General features: G+C 44.3%; 1 protein-coding gene across 3 annotated transcripts in view; it reads right to left on the bottom strand.

Moving 5' to 3' along the window:
- LOC106610779 (rho guanine nucleotide exchange factor 10) overlaps positions 1-17,021 on the bottom strand; it is a 95,909-nt gene that overhangs the window by 64,716 nt on the left and 14,172 nt on the right. For 2 of the 3 annotated variants that reach the window (XM_014210340.2, XM_045723421.1), the window contains exons 2-8: positions 10,655-10,776; positions 4,082-4,498; positions 2,328-2,660; positions 1,418-1,454; positions 1,188-1,276; positions 716-772; positions 190-377 (exon numbers count right to left, since the gene is read on the bottom strand). In XM_014210340.2, the coding sequence (XP_014065815.2) occupies positions 190-377; positions 716-772; positions 1,188-1,276; positions 1,418-1,454; positions 2,328-2,660; positions 4,082-4,498; positions 10,655-10,694 (1,161 nt within the window). In that variant the 5' untranslated portion in view covers positions 10,695-10,776. The other variant, XM_045723422.1, reaches the window with a different exon arrangement.

The raw sequence follows: 17,021 nt of genomic DNA, 5'->3' as shown, positions 1-17,021 counted from the left end.
ACACAGAACCTTCCTATTCTCTCTCAATCTTCTACTCCCTATAGAATATAGCCCTTTCTTTAGTATATTACTGTATATTCCCCCTCCTGTATCCAAATGCCAACTCTTCTCACCCCCTCCCCAGCCTTCTCCCTCCACAGACGGACAGGTCTGTAGACAGCGGGAGGGTAAGGTGCTTAGTTTACATACATGGGTGGTCTTCCTCTGCGGTGGCTTCCCTCTCATGAAGGCATCAGGCAGGCCGTTCTCCCCGTGGCCCTCTTCGTCACTCTGCTCGTCGTAGCTCTCAAACTCGCTGGAGCTCCAACCGTTGTCCAGGGAGCTGCCACAGCCCTCCTCCCCAAACTCCACATCGTCATAGATCATCTCATCTGGCTCTGGGGGGGGGGGCAAAGTGAAATATATTATTCAACTGCAATATTAAACTTTGTGTTCATGTACAGTAAGTTAGCATGATCATAATCAGATCAAAAGTCCTTGGCACGAATAACAAATTCTATATGGCAGTTCTAGGGCATCAACTGAACATATCAAACTGTGTTAGGCTTAGGGGCACATGACATTAATCTGATGAATAATTCCAGCACATTATGTTTTAGAAATGCAAAAGAGTTCAAAAAGACTATGCAGAAGTACTCAGACACTGTGGCAAAAGGGAAATGACAGGACACTGAAAAAAAGGATAAAAGGAGCACAGAAGGAATGCTGCACTAACCTGTAGTTGAATCGGAGTTCTCTCTGGGCACGTCATCATAAATTACTTCATCTGGATCTAAAATGACAAAGCAACCATGTTCGAATTAATTAAAAAGGTCTCAACGTGCAACAAATCTTCCCACAATGGACAAAATACAGTTTCAGGGAACTGAGGAGAAGCAAGACCACAAGGGCCCGGTTCCTCAAAAGGAGCTAGAGGAAGGAAGGAAGGAAGGAAGTGTCTGGCGTTTCATTTGAGAGAAGAAAAAAAAAGAGAAACCTGAAAACTGCATTGTGCATGGGACTTTGTGGTAGACTCAGGATGCACTGAAAACCTTAATGCCTGTCCTGCGGTGTTCTAAGCTGGCCAAAAAGTATGCATCATTGCTACCACAATTCTGTAGTAAATACTAGGTAAACAAACAGGACAGAAAATGGCAGCAAATGACATTTCTCATTGGTAGCTAAATGAGAAGAGAATGAGTACTTACTTTCCATCCAGGCTGTGTTTGCAGGGTCCGACACCCATTTGGACAAAGCATCCTCCTCTCTGATGGCAGGATACTCTTCACTGAAGACACTTGAATGAAAAGAGAAATTATAACCATCTGCTATTCCAATGCAAATAACCAAGATGCCACATAATCTCAAATTCTGTCAGATCAACTAGATGACATAAAGCAGTTCAGTAAAGAAAGAGCCTGACAGGAGAGTCACTCACCTGTCTACAGAAGTGTTGCATGTCCCCACCACAGTAACTGAAGGTAGAGAGCGAGAGAGACAACAGTAATGAACTTGGACTACTCCTTCAATAAATAAAAACATGACCTAAAATGTGCAGTTTGCAATAAACCTCATTTACCACCAGGGGGCAGCCACCACTGAAACTAACCTTGTATCAAAGAGCTAAAAAAAGATACTTCAGATTACATTGCTCATTCTAAAAACTGCAATGATAAACTGCTACATTATATTAACGATAGGCCTACGTTTCAGAATACTTCTTACAGAACAACCTTACAGTATATTGGAACAATCAATCAATGTATTGGCATTTTAACTCCAGAATATACCCTTTAAAATACTTTTCAAAAACACTCCAAATGTCTTAGCATTTTTCACAGGAGTGACTCTGTGATATGTTGGCTAGCTTAAATTACACTGCAATTTTCCCCCAGACTGGCCAAGCCACGAATTTGAAAAGTGCTACTGTAACATTGAGAGAAAACAGGAAAATCCTCAAACGCCAACACAGAATTTAGTGGGTGGCTAAATTTAGCCCCCACTTCCTTGTGGCAAGGCTTTAGGAAAAAAGGAATGCGACGGAGAAAGCAGAGGGAAAATGAGTTGGGAGTACAGAGCATGCAGGTGCCATAGACTCTCATCCCAAAGTCAGTAGGGGAGAGGACGGGGAATTCCTCCATAGGAAAAGGAAGTCAAAGTTTGTCAAACAGTCATGCCCACCACATTTTTCAGTGCTCGGTTCATTGTAGAAACAATCTATAAAATACATTACATCATGATATTCTGAAGTTTGCGACATGAATGCAGAACAGAGTAGAAAGAATAGAAGAGGAACGTCTGTTCAAATCCTTCTACAGGTTTCCACTCTGGCTGGGTTCTTCCTTTACCGTCCTCGTCCACAGAGAAGTGTCGGATGATGATGGGCGTGGTGTAGGCTGGCGTGATGAGGGGCACGCCAGAGGGGGTGGCGTATCCACAGGGCACAGGCACAGAGTAACCCGGGGGGACACAGGGGGGGCTGGTGGGGGAAACATCCTGTCCCTCCCCCTCTCCTCCCACCCTCTCAACCGGTGAGGAAGAGGAAGGGGAAAGCCCATGCTGCTGCTCCAGCTGCTGTAGTTGGACGGGGGTGATGTCAATCACAGAGTAGGGGTCGACTTTCTTCTGGGAGGTGGTCCTGGGGTTGGCTGGGGGAGGGTCGTCGCTGGACACTTCCTTATCTACAATGGAAATGTAATAGTCTGTTAGCCCCAAATGAGCCCCATCAATACAACACAGCTACAGTTACAGGATGCTCGGAATGTGCTGGAACTAGTTTGGTACTGGATTACTTTGCAGTTCCGAAATACTTAAAAAGGTAGTGCCATAACATTTCAAAAGAGCAATTTGGTTAAGTGAATAAGCACTCCAACTTTCGATCATTGGCGAACAGTGAAGAAGAATACGGACTGTGATTTACAGCAAATTTTCTTAATACTCCAATCTGCTTGGCTCAGAGAGACCGCTGTGTGTTTACGGTCCCGCAGCGAGCGAGCGGCCTCGTCTCAGGCCCTGGAGTCAGAAGAGATAAATAACCTTCTAGAACACACTACAGCTAGATAGTCTAGCGGTTAAGAGTGTTGGGCCAGTAACCAAGCGGTTACTGGTTTGAATCCCCGAGCCGGCAAGGTGGCGAAATCTGCTGTTCTGCCCCTGAGCAAGGTAGTTAACCTCCAACAACTGCTCCCTGGGTGCCGATGATGTTGATTAAGGCAGCCCCCCGCACCTCTGATTCAGAGGGGTTGACTTAAATGCAGAAGACACATTTCAGTTGAATGTATTCAGTTGTACAACTAAGTTTCCCCTTTTTGATTCCAAGTATAACCCTATTGGGTTACATGTAGAACTTTTCCCCCCAGAAACTTCTACATGGAACCCAAACGGGTTGACCAATCGGGACAGCCGAAGAACCTTTTGGAACCCTTTTTTCCCTAAGAGTGTACAGATAGATATGCTGAAGGGCAAACACTACAGAACAGCCAATGGAGAGGGGCCTGGACTATGAATTGGACTGGGCTGTAAGTGTCAGAGGGGGAGAGACATAGGAACTTGGGCTATGACTGCTAGAGAGAGGCAAGAGCATGGAATGTATGCGTTAGCAAGAGGATGAGCTAGAGAGAGCAGTAGTATCCTGCTGGTGTCAAACTGTGTGTGGCTCCTTTGTAACTCAGTTGGTAGAGAGCATGGCGCTTGTAACACCAGCGTAGTGGGTTCGATTCCCGGGACCACCCATACGTAAAAATGAATGACTAAGTCGCTTTAGATAAAAGAGTCTAAATGGCATATATTATTTGAATGAATTCCAGGAGTCACCCTGCACCATGCAGCCAGCGATACCAGGCGTCAGGAGAGAGACGGGCGGTGCTATGCTATCGTCTATCCCTGCCTGACATGGTGCATGTGCCAGAATGAGGTTATATAACATGTGGAGGCAATAGTCACAACGTGCGCTGATGGATTGCATGACACCCTCTACTGTACAGCAATGATATGCTTGTGGAGGTACATTATGTGTATATCAGGACTACGGCGAGACAAAAGAGAGCCCATCTTCAGATCTCCAGGTGCTAAAGAGGAACACTGAACGGTTGTTTCCACTAACCAGAGTCTGTTCCTACAGGAGAGGAGTCCTCTGAAGACGGAGGAGGGGGTAGGTCACTGTCTGTGTCAGCTGGGACTGGGACTGCTGAAGCCTTTTCCCCTTCTGCTGCAGCCACAGCTGCTGTGTCTGTTGTGGTCACGGTAGCTGGAACTGATGCGGCAACTGTAGCAGTAGTTGTGTCCACAGTCGCGGTCGCTGTTGGGGGGTCTGGGTTTGAGGGCTGCCCCTCTAGGTGGGGTTCGGGGTCTGCTCCTTCTGGCTCTGGGTGGGGGGCCACACTATTGGCCTGGGCCCCGTAGTCAGGGGCCAGAGGGGCGGGGGGCGGCCGGTCTGCCTCAGGGACCTCATCCCCACTGTCGTCAAATTCAAACTGCTCCCCCTCTTCTTCATCCGCATAGGGCACATCGTCCACCAACACTAAGCACAGAGAGGAGAGAGGGAGAGAGTCAGATAAATACAGCTAACGTATAAAGTGCCTTCGGAAAGTATTCATACCCCTGGACTTTTTCCACATTTTGTTGTGTAACAAAGTGGGATTAAAAAAAGAATTACAATCTACACAAAATACTCTGTACTATTAATACAAAATTAAAACACTAATATAATCTTGATTAGATAAATATTCAACCCCTTGAGTCAATACATGTTAGAATCACCGTCGGCAGCGATTACAGCTGTGAGTCTTTCTGCGTAAATCTAAGAGCTTTGCACACCTGGATTGTGCAGCATTTGCCCATTTATTATTTTAAACATTTTTCAAGCTCTGTCAAAATTGGCTGTTGATCATTGCTAGACAACCATTCCAGGCCTTGCCATAGATTTTCAAGCAGATTTATGTAAAAACTAACTCGGCCACTCAAGAGCATTCACTGTCTTCTTGGTAAGCAACTCCTGTATAGATTTAGCCTTATGTTTTATGTCATTGTCCTGCTGAAAGGTGAATTGAATCTCCCAGTGCCTGTCTGGTGGAAAGCAGACAACCAGGTTTTCCTCTAGGATTTTGCCTGTGGTTAGTTCCATTCCGTTTTTGTATCCTGAAAAAATCAAAATAAAAAAAATAAGAAACTCTCCAGTCCGATTACAAGCATACCCATAACATGATGCAGCCACCACGTCGCTTGAAAATATGGAGAGTGGTACTCAGTAATGTGTTGTATTGAATTTGCCCCAAACATAACACTTTGTATTCAGGACAAAACATGTTTTGCAGTATTACTTTAGCACCTTGTTGAAAACAGAATGCATGTTCTGGAATTCTGTACAGGCTTCCTTCTTTTCATTCTGTCAGTTAGGTTAGTATTGTGGAGTAACTACAATGTTGTTGACACAGCCTCAGTTCTCCTATCACAGCCATTAAACTAACTGTTTTAAAGTCACCATTGTCCTCAAGGTGAAATCCCTGAGCGGTATCCTTCCTCTCCGGCAACCGGGTTAGGAAGGACTCCTGTATCTTTGTAGTGACTGGGTGTATTGACACCATCCAAATTGTAATTTATAACTTCACCATGCTCAAAGGATTATTTAATGTCTGCTCGTTTTATTTTTAGCCATCTACCAATAGATGCCGTTCTTTGCCATGCATTGGAAAACCTCCCTGGTCTGTGGTTGAATCTGTTTTTGAAATTCACTTCGACTGAGGGACATTACAGATAATTGTGTGTGTGGGGTACAGAGATGAGGTAGTCATTCAAAAATCATGTTAAAATGATTATTTCACACGAGTGAGGATACGCAATTTATTATGTGACCTGTTAAGCACATTTTTACTCCTGGACTTGTTAAGGCTTGCCATTTAAAAAAAACCAAAAAAAACAGGGGTTTAGTGCTTAATTAATGACTCGAGACATTTTAGATTTTTTATTAATTTGTAAGCATTTTGAAAATTTCAGGCTGTAACAACAAAATGTGGAAAAGGAGTGAGAGAACATAACACATGGAAGTAGAACAATTTAAGTTTAATAATTACGCTGAAAGAGCATCACAAGCTCAAAACATAGTAACCAAGTTAAATATAAATCACTCCACCAAATGCAGGGTCTGTTTTCAATATAACTCTGGCTAAATTATATACTAAAATCAAACTCATTCAAAAAATTAAAAACAGGAAGTTTAATATAATTGCTCCAATTCAATACAAACATAATGTAAGACAACTAGTACTTGCATTACAATGTTGACAGCAAATTATTAATTTATTCAATGAACTAACATTTGGGTATTGATCCAAGAGAACATCAGATATCAGCCTAAAAACAAGCCATGCAAGTTAAAGTTGAACATTATGGGAACATTAGAGGTCTTGCACAATACTTAAAAAGGTCTTGCTAAAACAAACTAATGACAGGTACATTTTATTTTACTCTGCTACTTTCTGTTCAAAGAAACCAATGACTAACTTTGTGACACACAGGAGGGAAATAAATTCTTCCCACAATGCAATTAGGAGAACAGGAAACAGTTGTCACACCCCCAGTGACCAGGAAAACCACAGTCTTTCCCATTCTTGCTAGGCTGTATCTCAACAGTCCAAAACAGCTTCCTCTCCTTTCAGATCGGTGTGGATAAAGAAATGGAAATGAGGAACGGAAGACACTTTATACTATTGAGATGTAGCACTTGTGTTCCAGAACAGGCCTAGGCATCCCTGTATGAATAGGGCCTGACTCAGCTACAATAGTATGAGGGTGAACTCTAGGCCGTCATTGTAAATAAAAAATGTGTTCTTAACCGACTTGCCTAGTTAAATAAAACTGAAGGAATGCAGTCTATAAAAAAAAACACTATGGAGATGTGGCTTTCTCTCTCTCTGACGTAAACTGCTGAGGGTGTATATGGAATGTTAATGTCATTGTAGACCTCATTCAGAGGAGTACTCTTAAAGTGACATGGTGTTTTGGGTTAGGGGCAACCTGCTCTCTATACAGTTTATTGTTCTTTTCACTGCTAAGGTATAGGAGGTTCCATTGTGTGTTGGGTTAGTCACAGGAGGTTTGTTCAACTGAACATGTGACAGATTGAGGACACTGACTGACACCATTGTAAGGCGTAGAAGAAGAAAAAAAATTGCTCAAATGAAATCTCGACAGGCATTGTGATAGCACATCTCTGGTACTTCTGGCAGAGGACGGGAGAGGACCTGACATACTGAACAAAGAAGGTGAAGTAGGACAGATAGAGGAAGGGGTGTAAAGGGTTGATGAAAAGGTGGTAACATGTGAAGAGAAAAAGGCAACATCAAAATGCCTGCAGGAATGCTGGCAAAGGATTCACAGGTGACATAACTCATCTGGTGGAATAGATGAAAGGAATGCTCTGTATTCAGCCCATTCAAACTTCCCTTTCTCTCCACAAGAGTCTAAGTCCATGGACTTCCTATACCACAGTTCCCTTATGGGAGGCAGTAGCTCCAGTTGAGGTCACAACCCCATCTGTAACTGCTACCTTACCTCCCTGGTCTGGGCTGAGTTTCTAACAGAAACCTGGCATGCCTCTGCTCTTAAAACATACCACAGATTCCTCATGTGACTCAGTCCCAGTACAAACACTACTGTCCTATCAGGATTCAGGCTTCCTCATGACTAGGTTAACCTACAAGGTGAACTCTCATATCCTGACTGTTCCTGCTAAGTGTGAAAAATGTCTGGTCCAATTTCCTGAATGACCAAATCAGGAGGTTACAACTCTTAATTTACCACTTTACATTTTTATATGAGAAGATTTCCTACTCAGCTTTCTCAGTATAGGCCTATACCTTTTTCCTCTTGACCCTCATTTATATCAGTTAAGTTTCCCGTCCTGGCTAAGTACTTCCTGTTTGACTCTGAGCTGACATTTACAAGCTGTTACAACGAACACTGGTTAATATAAACTGAGCCTGAGTAAGTAAGGCTAGAGGTTAGGCCCACTAACCGTCAACCGCATCACTTACACAACTCATTAGGTTACTAACCCCGCAGGACTAAACTACCCGTTAAATAAGTCCTTCCCCAAAGTGGTTCTGATATATACTACCCAGACCAACGTCTCAGAGACAGGTAGTGTCAAAGACCTCAGGTCGGTGTTATGACAATGGCCCACGACTAACGCTACGGGCTCTAACTGTGACCCCTGACCTTTATGCACACCGCGAAACTAAAACTTCAGTGAAAGCGCTAGAACAGAACATTAGGAGAGAAAAGCTGGAAAGAGATGTTATCAGCCATTTCCATCCGTGGTAATGAACAGCTGTGTTGGACCAGTTAGACAGATAAGGAAAAAAACTAGCTTCTGCTGAAGTCTGTATCACTGCTAAGCCATGGGATGAATATTCATTCTAACATTCTTAATGTCTACTCTCTGAAGCACAGGCAGGGCCAAGTAAAGCAGAGCTGGATGTGATGTAAGAGGGATTGTATAAAAACTTGAACAGATGATTCACATCAATTGCCCATTCAATAATTTGGTCGCAATCGAGTGTGGATGATGAAGCTATAGACAGTTGGCTCTGTGAGAATGTGCGTGCCTGCAGTCTTCTCAATGGTCTCTAGTCAGCACACACAGACTAGGCCTGTCCCCAGCACCCATTGTCAATTCATAACCACAATATGGATTCTGTTCCTGTGCCTCCCCTCCTCTTCCGTCTGCCACACTGCTCAGCTCAATGAGTCATTGGCTTACGATGTGCTCCAGCATCGCCACGGCAACAATGGCTGCCCAGAGGGATTTATCTGGCCTGTTCCTTTCCGAGGTGTGTGTGTGTGATGCTGCAGTATTCAGCCCGGGCTAGGATACTGACGCACATTGTCTGCTCTTCGCAGTCGTGGCACATTTCTTCTCCTCCTCACTCCTTCGTTCCGTGGCCCACGAGCTCCAGAGCAGCGGAGGAGGAGAGGAATGTGTTGTTTGCACACTCTGCTATGTCCATCCTGAAAGGCACTCTGGGAGCTGAGCTGACCATCAGTGTGTCCGCCAAAACAGACGTTTCAAACCTATTGCTTCATCAACATGACCAGAATAAATCCATAGAATACCTAGATGACCATCACCATGAGCTGAAACACCCTTTGAGGACCTGTTAGTTAATGTTGCTAAAACATTACAATACAGACTGCACTTGCTGTTACAATTTTAAATTTTTTTAATAAAAAGATACCATCTCAGGACAATGAGCTACATCCACCACTACGTGATCTAAAGCATGTGGACACCTGCTCATCGAACATCTCATCCCAAAATGAATATGGAGTTGGTCCCCCTTTGCTGCTATAGGCTTTCCACTACATGTTGGGACATTGCTGCGGGGACTTGCTTCCATACAGCCACAAGAGCATTAGTGAGGTGTCGGGCACTGATGTTGGGTGATTAGGCCTGGCTGGCTGTCGGCATTCAATTTTCATCGGAAGGTGTTCGAAGTGGTTGAGGTCAGGGCTGGCCAGTCAAGTTCTTCCATACCAATCTCGACAAACCATTTCTGTATGAATCTCGCTTTGTGCACGGGGGCATTGTCATGCTGAAACAAGGAAAGGGCCTTCCCCAAACTGTTGCCACAAAGTTGGATGTACAGAATCATTTAGAATGTCATTGTCTGCAGTAGTGTTAAGATTTCCCTTCACTGGAACTGAGGGGCCCAGGCCGAACGTGAAAAACAGCAAGACCATTATTCCTCCTCCACTAAACTTTACAGTTGGCACTACGCATTGGGGCATGTAGCGTTCTCCTGGCATCTGCCAAACCCAGATTGGTCTGTCGGACTGCCAGATGGTGGTGAAGCGTGATTCATCACTCCAGAGAACGCGTTTCCACTGCTCCAGAGTCCAATACTCCAGCTGACACTTGGCAATCTTAGACTAGTGTGCGGATGCTCGGCCATGGAAACCCATTTCATGAAGCTCCCAACGAACAGTTCTTGTGCTGAAGTTGCTTCCAGGGGCAGTGAGTGTTGCAACCGAGGACAGACGATTTTTCAGCAATCGGCGGTCCCATTCTGTGAGCTTGTGTGGCCTACCACTTCACGGCTGAGCCTTAAATTGCTCCTAGGTGTTTCCACTTCACAATAACAGCCTTCCCTGTAGCTCAGTTGGTAGAGCATGGTGTTTGCAACGCCAGGGTTGTGGGTTCGATTCCCACGGGGGGCCAGCACAGAAAAAAAAAATAAAATTAAAAAAAGTATGAAATTTATGCATTCACTACTGTAAGTCGCTCTGGATAAGAGCGTCTGCTAAATGACTAAAATGTAAAATGTACTTACAGTTGATCGGGACAGCAGGGCCAAAATTTAACGGACTGACTAGTTGGGAAGGTGGCATCCCATGAAGTCAGAGCTCATCAGTAAGGCCATTCTACTGCCAATGTTTGTCTATGGAGACTGCATGGCTGTGTGCGAGATTTTATACACCGGTCAGCAATGGGTGTTGCTGAAATAGCCGAATTCACTAATTTGAAGGAGTGTCCACATACTTTTGTGTGCATGCATATATACAAGTAGCTGTCGACAGGTCTGGGTAGCAGCATGTGTTCTCATTGGCTACGGTGGGGGGGGGTTTAGATGTGCTGGGAGAGATTGAGTCAGAGGAGGAGGATGTTGGCATTACTTACTTTCAGGAGGTGGGGGAGGGAAGTCTTCCACGATGTCCATACTGAGTGCTGTTGTTTTCTGGGCATACAGGTTCACTCAGCAGCCTGGTGGTAGTGGTAGTCCTCTACACCAACACATTTCCCTGGAGCAAACCGACATATGGAATGTTAAGTGGACAGTACCATAGCGTGCGATCTTATTCAATTAGCTAAGCATAGACAAAAATGTTTCCACGCATCATCTGCAGCAGTTTTTCCCCGAGCTATATGGCCAAGTTATAGCCTAACTAGACTTTTGCCTGGTAAGGTCACATGGGATACATGAACATGAGTATTAAAAATGTCAAAAGATGGCATGTAATATGAGACACACTTATGAAAGTAGCTTAGCACTGATAAATCATTACTGTGGCATTTGGCACTGCATTACCCACAGCCGATGGTAAACCAACCACACTCTGTTTATTCCATGTTAGTCACACCAGGAGGGTAGGGGAGCAGTGGAGCATTGTGGTCTTGGCTCTTTTGTCTGAGCATCTAATGCAGACAAAAAAAACATCAAGATACAAAACGTCCTCTCGCCCCATGTGTTAATGTGTAAACAAACTGTTAATATGGTGTGTGTGTGTGTGTGTGTGTGTGTGTGTGTGAGAGAGAGTCAGAGCAGGGTTATTGTATCCAGACACCATTACGGTCAGTGACTAAGTAAACATGGTGGAGCTGGAAGCTACACACCATGGGAATGGAGAAGGGAAACCCTGGGAGTTAATCATTAGTAATGATTGGTGATAGTTTTCCTTCAGTGTGTGTGTGTGTGTTCAATATCGCTTCACTCAGGCGTCAACGCTGCTCAAGCACTTTGTAACCTGTTGATTGATTTAGAGCGAGTCAGTAATCTCCTACTGTAGCTTTAACTCCCCCTGATCACTCATGCATGTCCTTATTTTCCAAATAACCAGGAAGAAGGGGTTAACAGCTACGAGGTTCAACTCTACTGAACATCTGATAACAGCTGTCCAAATTGGGATGTCTAAATTTTGCAGTTGTTTTCATTGTTTGAAAGCCACATTTCACCAAGAAAAACTAGGCCAATTTAGTCTACAAATAAGTTCCTTTTTTGTTGATGGGAGTAAAGCTGGAAATGATTTATTGTGGACAGCTGTTGTCAAATCAAGATGTTCAGAATTTAAGTCAATATAGTTCACTAACTCTAGCTCAAAATTATTTCCTAATAAACTTCTGCATGTACAGTACTGTAAGCCGATCACTTTTACACATTACAGCATTTCTGATCTCAATACCTTATAACAAATGCATGCTAAAACAGGAAACACAGACCTGCACAGACATGAGACCAGAGAGAGAGCGCATTCTTCCACTAACATTTTGTTAAATAGATGATTGGACACATGGATGACTCCAACAAAATGAGCTTCAAGTTTAGGTTGGAAAGTAGGTAAAGTCCTTATGTCATTGCCTACTTCCTTCAAAAGAGACTAAAAATGTCAGTCTATCCTCAAGGGTGGATGATATAGCAATGATGTCATTCCATAGAGTAAGAGGACCCTTGCAGAGTTCTAGTGTGTTACATACTATTCAGACATTCTGCTCTCCAATTAAATTCACACCATAATAAGACAAGCTTACAATACAAGCATCTGTGAATAAGACTGCTCTATTCCAATGCTGCCAACAAGAGCCAAAACATATACCACTTAGAGACTCAAAGCTTGTTTTGTCTAGCTCCCCTGCCTCTTTGTCCCCACCCAGACAGCAGAGGGTGTGAACAAAACACACAGGACCAGTGTTTTCTTCTGTATTGTATGTCTAAGAGACAGTTAGGTAGAAAATGTTTGTCCTGGAGACAAAATACTTCATAACTGGTCAAAGTTAAAGCTAGACATGCGACTAACCGGACAGATCTAGACAAGGATAAAAAAGTCCTAAAAGGATGGGATACACCCTTAACATGACTGATAAAATGATTCATCATCGCTATCCTCAGGACTACAGTACGAGTTGTGATTGTGACAAGGGAGGGAGAGATGGGGGAGGGGGGTGAAGAGGAAATACAGCAATCAGGTGCGTTCATCCTCTGGGCTTCCTAAAGAGGAAAGAGAGACATCCATTTGTCAGATATTAAAGGTATTTAATTTAGGAAATATGGTTATTCTCATGGGCCATGTCCTATATTTGATTCACGTGACACTTAAATGTAACCCATTGTCTCACTTTTACAGAAGACCTTAAACTCAGGTTACTGTATACAGTCTTGAGTCCAGACAGACGGCCTTTCCGGAGATTCCTCCATTTACCTCCTGTTGACTCCTACATATTCTAACCAGCTCTTTTACTCGCTCGGTGGGGTAACAAGACGCACCTCGGCTAAATTACATCCTGCGTGGCCTGTGGCATCTAGGCCGTAATCCCTGGGACCACCATAGATTTGGGGGGGGCTCTCACATACATAATGACCTTCTTGATCCTAATCAGTCAGGTTTCAAGACTGGGCATTCAACTGAGACTGCTCTTCTCTGTCACGGAGGCTCTCCGCACTGCTAAAGCTAACTCTCCTCTGCTCTCATCCTTCTAGACCTATCTGCTGCCTTTGATACTGTGAACCATCAGATCCTCCTCTCCACCCTCTCCGAGTTGGGCATCTCCGGCGCGGCCCACGCTTGGATTGCGTCCTACCTGACAGGTCGCTCCTACCAGGTGGCGTGGCGAGAATCTGTCTCCGCACCATGCGCTCTCACCACTGGTGTCCCCCAGGGCTCTGTTCTAGGCCCTCTCCTATTCTCGCTATACACCAAGTCACTTGGCTCTGTCATATCCTCACATGGTCTCTCCTATCATTGCTATGCAGACGACACACAATTAATCTTCTCCTTTCCCCCTTCTGATAACCAGGCGGCGAATCGCATCTCTGCATGTCTGTCAGACATATCAGTGTGGATGACGGATCATCACCTCAAGCTGAACCTCGGCAAGACGGAGCTGCTCTTCCTCCCGGGGAAGGACTGCCCGTTCCATGATCTCGCCATCACGGTTGACAACTCCCTTGTGTCCTCCTCCCAGAGTGCTAAGAACCTTGGCGTGATCCTGGACAACACCCTGTCGTTCTCCACTAACATCAAGGCGGTGACCCGATCCTGTAGGTTCATGCTCTACAACATTCGCAGAGTACGACCCTGCCTCACACAGGAAGCGGCGCAGGTCCTAATCCAGGCACTTGTCATCTCCCGTCTGGATTACTGCAACTCGCTGTTGGCTGGGCTCCCTGCCTGTGCCATTAAACCCCTACAACTCATCCAGAACGCCGCAGCCCGTCTGGTGTTCAACCTTCCCAAGTTCTCTCACGTCATCCCGCTCCTCCGCTCTCTCCACTGGCTTCCAGTTGAAGCTCGCATCCGCTACAAGACCATGGTGATTGCCTACGGAGCTGTGAAGGGAACGGCACCTCCATACCTTCAGGCTCTGATCAGGCCCTACACCCAAACAAGGGCACTGCGTTCATCCACCTCTGGCCTGCTGGCCCCCCTACCTCTGAGGAAGCACAGTTCCCGCTCAGCCCAGTCAAAACTGTTCGCTGCTCTGGCACCCCAATGGTGGAACAAGCTCCCTCACGACGCCAGGACAGCGGACTCAATCACCACCTTCCGGAGACACCTGAAACCCCACCTCTTTAAGGAATACCTAGGATAGGATAAAGTAATCCTTCTAACCCCCCCCCTTAAAAGATTTAGATGCACTATTGTAAAGTGGTTGTTCCACTGGATATCATAAGGTGAATGCACCAATTTGTAAGTCGCTCTGGATAAGAGCGTCTGCTAAATGACTTAAATGTAAATGTAATACAGTACCAGTCAAAAGTTGACACCTCAATCGAGGGTCTTTATTTTTACTATTTGCTACATTGTAGAATAATAGTGAAGACCTCAAACTATGAAAAACATATGTAATCATGTAGTAACAAAAAAATAAGTGTTAAAATCTAAACATATGAGATTCTTTAAAGTAGCCACCATTTGCCTTGATGACAGCTTTCTTGGCATTCTCTCAACCAGTTGCATGAGGTAGTCACCTGGAATGCATTTCAATTAACAAGTGTGCCTTGTTAATTTGTGGAATTTACTTCCTTCGTTTAAGCCAATGGCAAGAACAGCTCAAATAAGAAAAGAGAAACAGTCCGTCATTACATTAAGATATGAAGGTCAGTCAATCCGGAAAATGAAGAAACGTTCAAAGTTCTTGACAAGTGCAGTCGCAAAAACCATCAAGCGCTATGATGAAACTGGCTCGCATGAGGTCCGCCACAGGAAAGGAAGACCCAGAGTTACCTCTGCTGCAGAAGATACATTCATTAGAGTTACCAGCCTCAGAAATTGCAGCCCAAATAAATGCTTCAGAGTTCAAGTAACACACATCAACTGTTCAGAAGAGACTGTAAAATCAGGCCTTCATGGTTGTGGAAAAGAAGCCACTACTAAAGGACACCAATAAAGAAGAGACTTGCTTGGGCCAAGAAACACGAGCAATGGACAGACTGGTGGAAATCTGTTCTTTGGTCTGATGAGTCCAAATTGGAGATTTTTGGTTCCAACCGACGTGTTTTTGTGAGACAGAGTAGGTGAACGGATGATCTCCACGTGTGTGGTTCCCGCCGTGAAGCATAGACGAGGAGGTGTGATGGTGTGGGGGTGCTTTACTGGTGGCAAAGTCTGATTTATTTAGAATTCAAGGCACACTTAACCAGCGTGGCTACCGCAGCATTCTGCAGTGATACGCCATCCCATCTGGTTGCACTTGGTGGGACTATCTTTTGTTTTTCAACAGGACAATGACCAAAAACACACCTCCAGGCTGTGTAAGGGCTATTTGACCAAGAAGGAGAGTGATGAGTGCTACATCAGATGACCTGGCCTCCACAATCACCCGACCTCAACCCAATTGAGATGGGATGGACAGCATAGTGAAGGAAAAGCAGCCAACATGTGGGAACTCCTTCAAGACTGTTGAAAAAGCATTCCTCATTAAGCTGGTTGAGAGAATGCCAAGAGTGTGCAAAGCTATCAAGGCAAAGGGTGGCTCAAATATATTTTGATTTGTTTAACTTTTTTTGGTTATTACATGTGTTATTTCATAGTTGTCTTCACTACTAATATATATATATATATATTAGATTAAAAAAAAAAAAATTGAATGAGTAGGTGTCCAAACTTTTGACTGGTACTGTACATATGAAACTCGCTGTTGGTCTGTCAGCAACCTATACTTACTACACCACGCCTATTGGAGGCTTCCAAACATTCCTTTAAAGTAGGTCTAGGTGGCAGGCAGGGTGGCGGCCAGGCAGGCAGGCAGCTGAGCCAAAAAGGGTGAAAAAAAAAAAGTCTGATGACAGACTTGACCAAGCATATCATTACAAGTCAGTAACACACAAGCAAACCTCTGGTTAGCCATGCACAGACAGGAAAATAGTAATCTAGGGCCTGCAGTTAATGCTGCTGATTTGTTTCCAGTGTGTTCACAACAAACGTCACTAAAACGAGTCACAACTAGGGCTGTCGCTGTGACCGTATTACCGCCACACAGGTGGTCACGAGTCATGAAGGCAGTCAAATTCCACATGATCGTTTAGTCATGTTAATTAGGCTTCTCCAATCGCTGATGCTGCTGGTCATTAGTAGCCTACCAAACATACTAACTGCCTGGTACTCAGCACTCTATTGTCCCTCTAATCACTGACATCAATGCAAGTATCCGAAAATCTAAACAAACACTTCATGAGAGCCCATGTTGTGCAACATGTCTATAGGCCATGTAATTGTGTGAGAAAAGTGTGATGGCTGCTAATAAAAAGAGGATCCCATCAGCTTTCTATAGGCTAGGCCTACTATATTTATTTCTAAACTCTCCTAATATTAAGCACATTGCTTCTCTTTACAACAGGAGTATAGCCTACCTGGCTGGCATGAAAATTAACCACGGGGAAAAGTGTCCTCCATTCGCTATTTAAGTGCATAGATGACATGCATTTTTCCCCTGCCCCAATACAGGTCCATTTTAAATCATAACAAATGTCCCACATTTATTCAGATGGGTGACAATATTAGGCTATCACTTGTGAATTATATATTAACACTTGTGAATGATGCCCATCATAAGAAACAATGCCTTTTTTTTCTACTTGTTCGAATCATAGCCGCACACCTCATCAAAACATATAGCCCTATGGGCTAGGCTACATAAGGTTTGTTATCACAACTAAAGTGGCCAAATACTTTTAAGAAGTTAAGTACACTAATCTGCTTTACAAGGGGTGTAGAGCCTAACTGCCATACATAAGCAGCGCGACAGTTTCAAGTTTGGGGAAGATCATTTTCAC

This window comes from Salmo salar, chromosome ssa09 (genome assembly GCF_905237065.1).
Source record: "Salmo salar chromosome ssa09, Ssal_v3.1, whole genome shotgun sequence".
In the NCBI taxonomy this organism is placed as follows: Eukaryota; Metazoa; Chordata; class Actinopteri; order Salmoniformes; family Salmonidae; genus Salmo; species Salmo salar.
Note: the sequence above shows the minus strand (reverse complement) of the source record. Positions and strands in the feature narration are given on the sequence as shown.